The 12,892-nt window shown below is 39.3% G+C and overlaps 2 protein-coding genes across 6 annotated transcripts in view; both read left to right on the top strand.

The window, feature by feature from the left end:
- Positions 1–984, top strand: part of INTU (inturned planar cell polarity protein) — a 30,586-nt gene extending 29,602 nt beyond the window's left edge. For all 5 annotated transcript variants that reach the window (XM_053403442.1, XM_053403443.1, XM_053403444.1 and 2 more), the window contains one exon: positions 26–984. In XM_053403442.1, the coding sequence (XP_053259417.1) occupies positions 26–137 (112 nt within the window). In that variant the 3' untranslated portion in view covers positions 138–984. The remainder of the gene's footprint in view (positions 1–25) is intronic.
- Positions 985–1,931: 947 nt separating this feature from the next.
- On the top strand, positions 1,932–12,489 carry SLC25A31 (solute carrier family 25 member 31). Its single transcript, XM_053403448.1, has 6 exons — positions 1,932–2,276; positions 5,496–5,623; positions 8,919–9,036; positions 9,448–9,602; positions 10,655–10,780; positions 12,119–12,489. Exons 1-6 carry the CDS (start codon positions 2,060–2,062, stop codon positions 12,317–12,319), a joined length of 945 nt encoding a protein of 314 aa, XP_053259423.1. The 5' UTR covers positions 1,932–2,059; the 3' UTR covers positions 12,320–12,489.
- The last annotated feature ends 403 nt before the right edge of the window (positions 12,490–12,892 follow it).

The following is a 12,892-nucleotide window of genomic DNA, read 5'->3' as shown; positions in this document are numbered from 1 at the left end:
GTTTTTTTTTGTTTGTTTTTTACAGGAGACTCTTCATAGATCCCAAGCCTCGGGAGTTTTATGTCTGTTTTCATGACTCAGTTACAGAGGTTGCTGTTGAACTGGCTTTTAAGCTATCTTTTGGCTTAGCTCTGTAAATTTGTTTAGCTATACATCATAAACCTTCCAACACACTTAAGTCACACAAATAGGAATTACATTATGGTTTTGTCCTGGATGCTCTTTGAAGTGTTCCTCTAAAATAATCTCGATGAATAACTTTTCAAATGTTTATAATAATACATGGATGTCATCAACAGTATTCTGAGTTGACTGACTTTTCAAATTACTTGTTTAAAAAAAACCTAAGCAAGTGGTTATTTTCTCTTTACTGCCTTGCAACAAATTTTGCACATAAGCACTGTGATCAAGAAGGGTCTGTACATGTGAACCATATGTAGATCTGTATTCTCAGAGCTGAGTTTCTTTCTTGCAAGGTTTAAAAGCTCAAAACATGTTACACTTTCCTCAGGTTAAAAATGCAGTTGCGCAGGGGCAGCGATCTGTGGGGCACTTTGTGCAAATGTGAACAGCCGTAAAGAACTCAGTTTCACACACACACACTTCTGGACTTCAACTAAGGGAGTGTAATGTTTAATATATTACACAGGGTACAGAATTCTAAACATGCTATGGAATGTATTAAAGATCAGTGGGGGTGAAAGAAACCCCTGAACGTTTTCTGATTTTTATCTTACACAGGGGGTGGGGGGGAGGGTTGAGAGGAAAAAGACTACCTTACATTAAAGGGCTATAATATTTTATACAGTAAATGATGTTATGTATAATTATGTGAATGAATAAACATTACTTGTTATAAAGTAACATTACCCTTATTGCAGATGCTCTGGGGCAAACATCAGAAGGAAATAACCATTTTGTTTTCAAAAACTTTGTATAAACTTTTTTATTTTATTTTTTTACAATAAAGACATATTTGCAGAACGTGTCCCATGTATTTTTATATTCTCTGATGGGACTGTATACAACATTTCACAAGCAGCAGGCAGGTCACACAACCAGCATTTCCACTTCCCCATAAGCTCCCTATATGCACAAAAGCCTCTGCAGAGGGTTAAGGGCATCTACTTAAATGTGGGCTGATCTTATGGGGCTGGCAGAAGAATCTTGCACCATTCACACAAGATTCCCCGTTACTGCATTCATTCTTAATGTTTACTAATTATTGCATAACTTCACCGGAAACTTCACTTCTCTTACTGCATATCTCCCAGGCCAGGGATGGAGAACCTGTGGCCTTTTAAAACATACTGGATTATCGTTCCCATTAGCCCCACTCATAATCAACAATTGGGGATGATAGGAACTCTAGTCTGAGGTTTCCCATCTTTGCCTTAGGTAATCTTAACAGCTTTGTGGGTTGCTTGGTCATAATTCTCCAAAATAATAAAAATAAGGACACTGTGGCCTCTTAACTTTTGTACCACTAAATTTTGGACGCTGAATTATTGTTGCACAACTCCAGAACCCACAACACTGCTGAAAGTCTCTTCTAAGAAATGCAACAAGAAATGCTGAATTAAGTGGGGAGTGATTGAGTCAGGCCCTAGAGTAACGGTGCTGCTGCCTTTGAAAGCCAGTCTGAAATATTTTAGTCCTAAAATGAATTTAGTCCGAAAATGGTTGGAGAAACTGCATTCGGAGGAGCCCATCATTGTGATTCGGGCAATGTCCCTCTCCCGGTGCTTGCTTTGCTGGTTTCTAGGCCCTTGCTAGCAGAGGTTCCTATTCCTTGCTCATAATGCTAGGCCCTTCCTAACCTCCATCTTCAGGAGGCCCAGAATCTTCTTGGAGAAGGGATGCCCAGGAAGAGAGGCTCTTGTGATTGGGCGCTGCTGGGTCATGTGGCTTGAGAATGCATGCTTCTGATCCGGTTGGGGGAGGGGGACTCCATTGGCTCTTCCTGAGCAGTGGCAGTTAGAAGTGTTGCCTGGTGCTGGGGCATGCCACTTGGGGCTTCCATTTCCACCCAAACCCCTGTGCCCACCCAGTCGACAACATGCTGGCCGCAGAGGGGCAGCAGTTTTTCGACCCTGTCTCTTTCGGGAAAGACCTCATGATAGGTGGGGTGGCGGCAGCTATTTCCAAGACGGCAGTAGCGCCCATTGAGCGCGTGAAACTGCTGCTGCAGGTCCAGGCCTCGTCCAAGCAGATCCGGGCTGACCAGCAGTACAAAGGCATGGTGGACTGTTTTGTGCGCATCCCTCGGGAGCAAGGTACGTCTTCCCCAAAGAACAGGCCCTCCTTGAAGGGTTGGCGTGGTGTGAGAGCCACAAACGTTTGCCCCTTGTTTAAATCATGCCTCAACTGTGAACAAAATAAGTGGCAATTCTGTTGTGCCAAGCCCCCTCACCAGCTGCAATAAGAGGCTAATAATTCTGGCCTACCTTTTGAGGTGGTTGTAAAGATTGTGGGGAAATGTGCTATTAAGTTCTCTGACTACCTAGCACAAAACAAGTACTTATTACTAATACTCTGAATAGAGAGTGAGTGTGTGTGTTTTCTCCAAGGCAATATTCCAGCTTTTACATGTTTCCAATCTTTCCTTAATGGCTGTGTGCTTCCAATGAGGCCTAACTTCCATATTCCTATATTGTTTTCATTCCGACCAAACAGTTGCACACTCCAGAGTACATAATGCATAATATCCTTTTTACGTCCTTTCTCCCCCATTGTACAACTCCTATCACCTTCCTGGCTGCTTCCACCACACCAGGTTTCCCTAATTCATACTGACCTATCTACACATGCAAAATTAATACAACATGCTCACATTTCAGCTAACAGGGAATATATTCACCCAGCAAGCAAGGATTTCTTCTGTAATATATACTCCTACTTCTCTAAGCAACAGAAATACAAGACTCCCACTGCACCACACGTGCAGCCTGATCCTAGATACGTCTGCTTGGAGCTAAGCCCCACCGAGTTCAGTGGGACTTACTCCCAGGCCATTGCGTAGGATAGAAACTTAATTTGACTTCCTGGAATAATAGCTGAAGATCTCATAGATGGTTATCTTTCTCCAAATAATTATTATAAGATTGTACACTGACCTGTGCCATGTATTTTTGTGCAGCTACTCTATTTATGGTGAATTCTAAGGGTGTTTTGTACAAAGGTTCATATTTTTAAATTATAATTGTCAGTGTAAGCAGCTCTGTATGTTTATGGATTCCTATTACAGTGCTGATTTGATTAGGAAAGTAGCAAATCTAAAACTACAAGTCCACTAAACAACTTGTTCCAAGTACCTCCATATACCTTTAATTCAATAGGCATGGAATCTATTTCCTTGCTGTGTGTATGCAGTGTTAATGTGCACTAAATTTGTAGTTTAGCATGCCTTCAGTGTCTGTTTTACCAGCAAAATATTTAGCCTGGCTTATTTGGAGCCCACATCATGAAACAAAGATTCTGAGCATTTTAGCTGCAGTTCTAAACCACTTTTATTAAGAAATGTTTTACTGAACTCCGCAGGACATACCAGACCAACCTGTGTAGAACTAGACTGCTAGTGTTTGGGTAGTAAGGTGAAATAGGACAATACAAATGTGTTCTCCCTAAATGTGAAGTGAGCTTTTGGACCTAGTAAAGGAATATGTATCTTGAAGATATTTCAAAACAATCGGCAGTTCTTACCATGGCTTGATGACTCTCAAACTGTGATACCTTTGTGCATTTAACTTGAAACATTTGGTTCCCGTTTTAGAATTATTTTACATGATAGAAGATGTTCTTCTGAGAATGAATGCCTTCGTTTAAACACTGCAGATTGAAGGTTGTCATATTAAATGTTGGGCGCAAGCTAAAATTTGTTCTATAAGTTGAATGAAATATGGATTAACAACTGCTCAGACTTTTATTTTCCATGTCATTCAGTTACATAACTTTAATAAAATATGAACACAAAAATGAACATAATTATCTACTATTCTTCATCAAATGTTGAAAGTATGCCCTTCATTTATGGTCTGCCAAGCTACTGAATAAAATGCCCTGCTTGCTCTTATTGGCAAAAACATTAGTTTAAACTTTTTTCATAACTATCTTTTGCACTCCTGTCTTGACAGCCACTGATCTTGGAAGCAATACTTTCCTTATCACTTTAAATTTAAATACTTGCGTCCTGCAGTGTAAGCCCTCTCCTTACAACTTGTACTGAACTGCAGTGGTCACAACAGTAAAGATCTTTCATCGTACTGAATGTTTGCAGAGCCTTGTTTTCCATCAGAATATATAGAGTGCCCGTTACTGATTGCCATTATTTACCTTGGTGCCTGCAGGTGCAACACTTTTCCATCCTTTGACTACTTTTTGTCTTGAACAGATCTTACTTGCACGTTAAACTCATTTTCCACTGATCTAAACTCATCCTGTAAAATTGCCCTCTTTGACCTAACCAAGATTCTCAGATCTTTCCAATAATTCTTCCTCCCTCCTTCTCCCTTCCAGTTAACTGGTGCCCACAAGCTTTCGTATTGTTTGGCTTCATGCTCCTTTTCAGCTCTCTTTACATTCCTGCAGTGAGACCTTGGCTTCTGGGGTCCTCAACATTTCCATTTGTCCCTTTGTTTGACTTTTCCTGTTCTCAAATGCTGCTCTTTTTATGTGGTATTTCCTCTTGAAATACATATGTAGTTTAATCCAGGTCTGCCTATCTCCCTTTCTTTTGCCTCTTCAGATCTTCCTCAAAGCCTAGTTTTGCCTTCACTTTCCCCAGCTCTCAGCAAAACTCTTCCTCCAAAATAATTCCTTTTGTTGATCTAGTTTTCACTTAGTAAGGCACTAATACACTGCATCACCTGAGTCTTAGCAAGATCACCTGAGCCTGAACAGCACAGTGGTCAGAATGTCTAAAATAATTATCGTTTGGCTAATTCTGGTTATTTAAAATTTATGCATGTATGCCTCCAATGTACTGCAAAACCAAGTCCACCACTCCTTATTAAAATGGGTTTAGCACCCCCTCTGGTGGTGAAAACATAACCTAAAAAACAGCTGTACAGTACTATCTTACTAAGACTAGGTTATATATTTGATGGCAATCAAACACACAGATTTAGCATGCTTTACCATCACAGTGTGCTTTCTATTTCCTGCTGTTTATTTGCTAACTCTGGCTCTTTAAAGGATTAATAGCATCCAGTTTACTGCTATCGATGATCTGAGCTTCCGTTTTTTCCAGGGTTTGCATCTCTCTCTGCTTTTTTAAAAATCAGTACTGAGACAGTTGTACATAATTATAGGGGAGCTAGATTTGAGGTGAAATAATTGGATGATCAGTGAATATTGAACTCTTTATGGATTCACTTATTCCACAAGTACCATTTCAAGCATATGAATAGGTCCAAGTTCAGTAGACATAAACATGTAGTTATGCAACAGAAACAATTTAAGATCATGTCAACTGTACATTTTTTAATCTTCTGTAGGATTTGCCAGCTTCTGGCGTGGCAATCTTGCCAATGTTATCCGGTACTTCCCAACTCAAGCCCTAAACTTTGCTTTTAAGGACAAATACAAGCAGATTTTCATGGCTGGAGTGGATAAAGATAAACAGGTAAATGTGGTCTAACATTTTGTTTATTGCTGATGTGTCCAAAACCATTTTGCTTGGTCCAAACATGAAGAAATTGGGGTATCCTTTTGAATTATTAATAGTATACAGTATATTTCAATAGGTGGTGTATAAAAGAGGCATTGGGATTTGTATTTAAGAAAAAATTCTAATGAATATGAGTAATTGCGTGAACAACATTAATCCCCATCATATGTGACAAGTGGAACTTGCAATAAAATGTTCAGGGTTACTGCCAACCCTTTTCCAGGATACTTCATTCCTTCTCTCCTCCCTGCAAGTAGGCCAGTGCCCCAAAGTTACTGTGCATGCTCAGTCCTCATTGGGATATTTTAGGGCTACATCTTAGAGTTTTTACTGTGATTTTTGTTTTTGTACTTCTGCAAACCTTGGAGTTCACTGAAGCCTGCTGATACCTCCTCTTGTTTGTGAATGGTGCTATTTGAGCAATGCAAGTCTGTACTCTGAAGAATGAGCTTATTGGTGTAGGATGTTTCTACTTGAAGCTCAGTATCATGCTATTTACAAAGACATTCTTTATCTGAATTAGGCCTTTAAAAAAAAAAGTCCAGCTGGTACTTTAAGCCAAAATGAAAAAAGCAATTGCTGTTAGTAAGTAGAGCAAGCAATCCTCCCACTGATTCCTGGAGCTCTCCAAACCTGTTCGACTTGACCAGTCGCATGGTATGCAGAGGCGTAAAGCAGCAGTTTCGAAATGGTTTTCTCTTAATAGCACTGATGGTACTGACTGTTCCCCAGCTATGCTTTTTTGATCTGTAAAGGTAGATGCATGTACTTTCAAAGGACACCATCAGAGTGCAGAGCTGCCTCCTTCGAAAGGAATACTGAAAAGGCAGTCTTTAAGGGCAGGTTTACACATCACTGTTGTTCATCACTCTGTGACTGCAGCATAACATGAAAATTTGTGCATGTGAAAGTGCCATTGCAAATCAAGCTCTATAAGTATATCTTCCAAAAAAAGAAAAATCAGTGGAGACAGTTCACACATTCAGCAACAGGACTAGTTCAGATATTTGTTTGAGCTGTTGTCCCCCCCCAAAAAAAACCCCCACTCATGGGCAGTAATGTGTGAGGCCGTGATTTCAGCATCAAAGTAAAATGTGAGGTGACATTTTACTTTACACAGAATTTTTAGGCACTGTTGCAGCTGTGGAAATTACCGCTGTCTGTTTCTGATTCATATCGTTCCCATGTGCATGGGAGTATTTCTTATGGAGCAAAATAAATGTGTGAATTAATCCCAAGTGATGGGGATTTTGTGAATCAGCTTCAAGAGGGGACCCAACCCTACTTGATCCGCTTCCCTGGCTACGCCTCCCCAGTTGCGATAGATACTTTAAACTGAGGTTTGGTAGGAACCTCAAGGTTTGCGACTTGGAGAGGCAGTCCAGGAGTCACGTAGGATCGAGAGGGGTTCATGCGGTCATGCTAAGGGCGCCCTCCATTTGATGTGGAGAGCGGTCATTGGGAATCAGCCCTAACGATCCACAGTTTGAGAAGGGGGATCAAACAACATACAATCACCTCAGCAACACAAAAAGGCTGTTATAGGCCATATACTATACTATACAGTGGTATCTCGGGTTACATACGCTTCAGGTTACATACGCTTCAGGTTACAGACTCCGTTAACCCAGAAATAGTGCTTCAGGTTAAGAACTTTGCTTCAAGATGAGAACAGAAATTGTGCTCCGGCAGCGCGGCAGCAGCAGGAGGCCCCATTGGCTAAAGTGCTGCTTCAGTTTAAGAACAGTTTCAGGTTAAGTACGGACCTCCGGAACAAATTAAGTACTTAACCCGAGGTACCACTGTATATGTATTTTGGGGACATCTTTTATTGCTATGTAATCTTTGTTTGATACTGTAATGGGATCTTTAAGGGATTTTTTTCTAACAAGCTGGTTCATTTTCTTTCCTCCCAGTGCCTTCTGCATTGCCAGAAACTTACTGTCTAAAGCACCTGGTACTATTTCATGCTTAATGACAAGTACTCTGCATTTGGATTTAATACCTTGCATTGCATGCTCATTTTCTGTCAGTATTCATATGTAAGCCATTTCACTTTTAAAGCTCTTACTCTGAAAGAACATGAAATACATCTTGACATACTTTGTGATATAAATGCTCCAAAGGGTAAAAGTCTTTTTGATTTTTTATATTATCATACTGTTATATTTTCAAATAAATAGTTTCAACAATGTGTGTCTTGAATATTGAAGTTCCCATCTAGCTTAAGTTAGTTGTGTGTAATAACTCCCACTGAAACTGTAAAGTTGTAAATGCCAGTACCAAAAGATTCTGGGTCATATTTAACTAAGTTAAGGGTAGACCTGTTTAAATTAGGCCCATAAATTTTAATAGGTCTACTCTGATAAAACTCAGTTGACTACCACTCAACCTTCCCCCAAAATGTAAAGAAACAAAAAAAAATCTTCTACACAACCTTTAACCTAGTTATTCAAAAATAACTTGTGGCACCATAAATACTAAATATTCTATTATGACAGAAGCCTTTGTGGACCACAGTCTACTTCATCAGATACATGAAGTGTTATCCTGAGTTACATATGTGTGTATAAATAGATACACACACACATGGGGAAGGGGAGAAGGTAAACAATGTGGTCACAGGTAAATGAAATGCAGTAAGTACAGTGACAGTGATAATTGCATAATTTAATCTGGTCATTCATACAACAGTTGAGGGTAACACAGACATCCTGGCGTTGGCAAACCAGTTATCATGAGTGTAATAATTAAAAAAAACAACTTTGTCCTGCTTCAGACTACAGGTTTGAGACTACACTGAACCTCTTGACGAATTCACTGGTTTCATCTTTCTGCCTCCCTTTGAAGTTCCTTTGTTACTCAATTTTCATGGCACAATTTGTGTTGGGATGGATTTTGTGAAAGAGCCTCAGGTTGTCTAAAATTTGTTTTACACACAAGCCAAGTTTCGCCACCAAGTCTTGAGTTTGGTGCGCCCTTTGCAACGCAAGTTGTGGATTTTCTCATGGGAATTTGCAAGAGGAAACTCCATCTTGAATTCCCTCAACTAAAATGTTGCCGTCAAATCGTAAGTTCCATAGAACACTGTTGATTTATTCAAGCGTCACCATTGGGAATGCAAAAACCCCCAGTAATTTCAGGCTTATGTCATCGCACCATAGCTTCAGGTATTTGTAAAAAATAATAATAATAAAATGGAGGATTGTTACAAACCTTGTTTTTGAACTAAGCAGTTTTTCCTTTTCAGTTCGGGAGGTGGTTTGTTTCAAATCTGGCTTCTGGTGGAGCAGCTGGAGCAACTTCATTGTGTGTGGTATATCCATTAGACTTTGCACGGACCCGGTTAGGTGCTGACATTGGAAAAGGTAAGAGCTTCATCTTCATATTTTAAGGGTTGTGCGCTGAGACTGGCAGTTTGTGTTTCTGCCTTCTTTGTGGTGGTGCCGCAGTTTATGGAGCTTCCTTCCTAGAAATATGCATTTGTTCCCTCCATTACCATCATTTTGATGTAACCTGGGGGGGGGGGGTTCAACCCAACTGTTTAGTATGTGATGGGTAGTAGGTTTTCAGCAGCTGAAAATTGTTGTATTTATTTTGAAAAATGTTTTTCATGATATTTTACCTGTTGTATGGCTCCTTATATGGCTCCCTGGGCTCCTTTGGGAAGAAGGACCAGATAAAAAAATGAATTAATAGTAATAGTTCCCCTGTTCATTGTGGTGAATTCTTAGAGCTAAAGTGCTCCCCTAGTTTTGTTATTTCTTCTTTCATTTTAGGTATGGAAGAGCGACAGTTCAAAGGCCTTGCTGACTGTATTGGTAAAATTGCAAAAAAAGATGGCATTACCGGCCTATATCAAGGATTTGGTGTTTCAGTACAGGGGATCATTGTATATCGGGCATCCTATTTTGGATGTTATGACACCATAAAAGTAAGTTTTCTGCTCAAACTCACCCTTTCCCATTAAAAGAAAAGGATTATTTGCCACCTTTATTATGGATGCATTTTACAGTATTTATCCTATCAGCTAAGATATTATTAATCCTATTGCAGAAACACAGAGCTAAGATAAAAGACATGCCCAGTTTGGTTTGTATTCCTTTAGTTTGTTATTATTTTATAAATTTAATAAATCTACTACATGATCCAGAGGAGCTCTGTGGTTACCTAATGATTTATGATAACACTTGTTTTAAAGCTAATTATTTCTGCACATTTATTCGTCCCAATTTGCTAATTGGTTCCTGAAGCCCAAAGGTCTGATGCAAAATGATGCTCCTTTGCTCACAATGGCTGCCCTGTTGATTTAAAATGAGAAAGCAAGTTGACTGTTAAATTGGGCAGCACTTACGATCAAGATCTCAGTGTATTCATTGGACATGGGGATGCTCATATGATGGATAAAACATTTATACTATTTAGTTAATTATGTGCCTCACAGATGAATCCTGTGCATTTTTATTTAGAAGTACCGTAAATCTCTTGTGATTTCCTGCTACAGAAACAGCTTTTAAGCTCTAAGGGATGCTAACCAGGCTCCTGGACAGTCTCGTTCGGACTGCGAGAGATCTTGCAGGAGCCTCCCAGAGCCCGCATGAGACTTTCCCAAAGCCCAGTAAGCAAGTCTGAGAGCCTAAAAGCTCTCTGTCTTGTGTGTCTTTAATTTGTGTGATATCAGCTGGCCAGCTGCAAAGCGTGTAAAGCTGCAATCGCACAAGTTAAATGTGCTTAAGTTGCAATCTTAATATATGTTATTTGCCCGCTCCCCCAAAAAAATCATTTGGCTTGTTTGCCATGTGTAAAGCATAAAACAAAAGGAGAAAAGAATATGTTTCCAGTTACACTGACCATGTAAAATAATCCATTCAAAATACAATGCACATAGGAAATTCTGAAGCAATATAATGATTTGACAACATCTGTTTTTCCATTTAGATTCTCAAGATACCCCAGTGAATTCTTATTTCTCTTTTCTCTTCTTAGGGAATGTTGCCAAATCCAAAAGAAACACCATTTGTCGTATCTTTTGCAATAGCTCAAGCTGTGACTGTATTTTCTGGCATACTGTCATACCCCTTTGACACTGTCAGAAGACGCATGATGATGCAGGTAAACGACATATACTTGCTAGTGTCTAAGCGTAGGAGGCCTATCTAGAAGGGCAACTGGGGTAGAGTCCTGGGGGAAATTCTAGGAGTGGAAATATTAAAAATTTCAAAGCTACACTCTTCTCCTGTCCCCCACTGACATCCTTCAATTTGCATTTGCAGAGGCTCCTGCAGCCATTTTTATCAATCGGCTAATTGCACAGCATAGCATATCACATATAACAAGTGCTATCACCAGGTATCTCCCAGGTGTGTGGGGGGGAGCATTTCCCTGGGTATTTGGACCCTACATTCTGACCCTACATTTTGACCACAGATTTGTGTGGTTGCCCAGCTGGCTAGTCAGAAACACGTATTTGCCTGTTGATGTGCTGAGCAAACCAGGTGATTTTCCTTTTTCATGATTTAATTTCAAAGCAGCAGTGTGTGTCTCTGTGTTAAGAGAAATACATTTATTTTATTCTTTTCCTGTTGGGGGTAAGGGGGATGTAACCATCCTGTTGTCGCCCTGTGGTGCAAAGAATGCAAGCTCTGTCGTGTGCTTTCTTGAAGGTCTGCTGTGTATTTCAGCAATATGGGTCTGCCTGACAGCTGTTTTATTTGCAAAATGAGAAACAACTTATGTAATTTTATGTAATCTTCCTTCTGGATTTTTTTTTTCAACATTAGAGACTTTTGAAAAGGAAGTATGCCCATTTGGAAGCAAGAGAAATTAATTTTTTATATCTTACAGATTTATATGGAATACTATTTGACTGTCTCAATATAAATATCTATCTTAAAAAATAGATTAAGAAAATTAAATTCTCCAGTGTAAACATTTTGATGCAAACACATTTTTTAAAATATCTATCAAAAAAACCATATTACCAACTTTGGGGAAATCTAAACACTTCTAGATTGGTACTTGTCGATGTTGGTGATGGGGGTGGAGAACCATGTGAAGTTCAGCGAAAAGGCAGTGAAGAACAATGTTCCAAAAATATGCTTCAGACATTATCCAAGAATCAGCATGCTTCAAAACACCCTGAGGAATGACATGACCTTGTTTAAATCTGAAGCTTAAAAGAAACATCACAAGAAGATCACAGACTTGCTAAATTTAGCTGCAGAGAACTACATCAGGGAAGCATTTACTCATTAAGGTTCTTATATTGAAACAGAGATAAAATTAGTGAGAGGTGTTTCTAGACTTATAATTGCAAAAATGCCTAATACTATATATCAGACCCTAGACTGAAAATTATAAAAATACCAAATGCCAGATTAGACCCTTGCCACATAGTAAGCATGTACATTTTCCAATCATCTGACTTTGTTTAAAATTATTTTAACACAGAGTGGAGAGGCTGAACGTCAGTACAAAGGAACCATTGACTGCTTTTTCAAGATATACAACCAGGAAGGATTAAATGCCTTTTTTCGGGGAGCCTTTTCAAATGTACTTCGTGGGACAGGCGGTGCCTTGGTGTTGGTCCTATATGACAAAATTAAGGAGTTTCTTAATATTGATCCATCAATAGGCCGATCATCTGACTAAAGTCACTGATAATAGTCACCTGTCCCTACTGTTAAAAATGTCATTCATTATTATATGATGAGTACTGTAAGAACAATCAAAAGTTTTGCATGGGTCTGCTAATCATTTACACTAATGATTTGAAGGCAGCTAAAGCGTGATTTGTTTCCTTTCATAAAGAGTTGAATTTACTTGTTTTTGTGTGTGTGCATTTCAAATGCCTGGCTTTCATTTTTTCACTTGTATTTGTTGTGTCACTCATTTTCACTACCAAGTCAAAACCAAGGTTGCTGCTATTTTCATCTAACAATTGGGCAACTTATAGTGACAAAACCCTGTTGAGTTCATGAATGAGCTGAGGTTGGAGCCTAGATTTCCAAGAGGCAAGGTCAGCACCAGTCGCTAGAGAGCATTGGGGAACATGCAGCCCTCCAGATGTCCAAATTTTCTTCAGCCTAAACCAGCATGTCCAATGATCAGAGATAATAGGAGTTGTAGTCCCACAACATTTGGAGGGCCACTATCCATGCACCAGATTTTAGATTTTTTTAATTAGTGCAATCAGAAATGAGGTGCTTTCCTGACAAGACACAC

Source organism: Podarcis raffonei, chromosome 9 (assembly GCF_027172205.1).
Source record: "Podarcis raffonei isolate rPodRaf1 chromosome 9, rPodRaf1.pri, whole genome shotgun sequence".
In the NCBI taxonomy this organism is placed as follows: Eukaryota; Metazoa; Chordata; class Lepidosauria; order Squamata; family Lacertidae; genus Podarcis; species Podarcis raffonei.
The sequence above is the reverse complement of the archived record's forward strand: the minus strand, read 5'-3'. Positions and strand labels throughout refer to the sequence as shown.

What these genes read in the sequence shown, in the direction of transcription:
- SLC25A31 (XM_053403448.1), top strand. Translation starts at nt 2,060, where the DNA reads ATGCTGGCCGCAGAGGGGCAGCAGTTTTTCGACCCTGTCTCTTTCGGG. An exon ending in GCGCATCCCTCGGGAGCAAG is followed by an intron (nt 2,277 to 5,495) that starts GTACGTCTTCCC and finishes AATCTTCTGTAG; the next exon opens with GATTTGCCAGCTTCTGGCGT. An exon ending in AGGTGCTGACATTGGAAAAG is followed by an intron (nt 9,037 to 9,447) that starts GTAAGAGCTTCA and finishes CTTTCATTTTAG; the next exon opens with GTATGGAAGAGCGACAGTTC.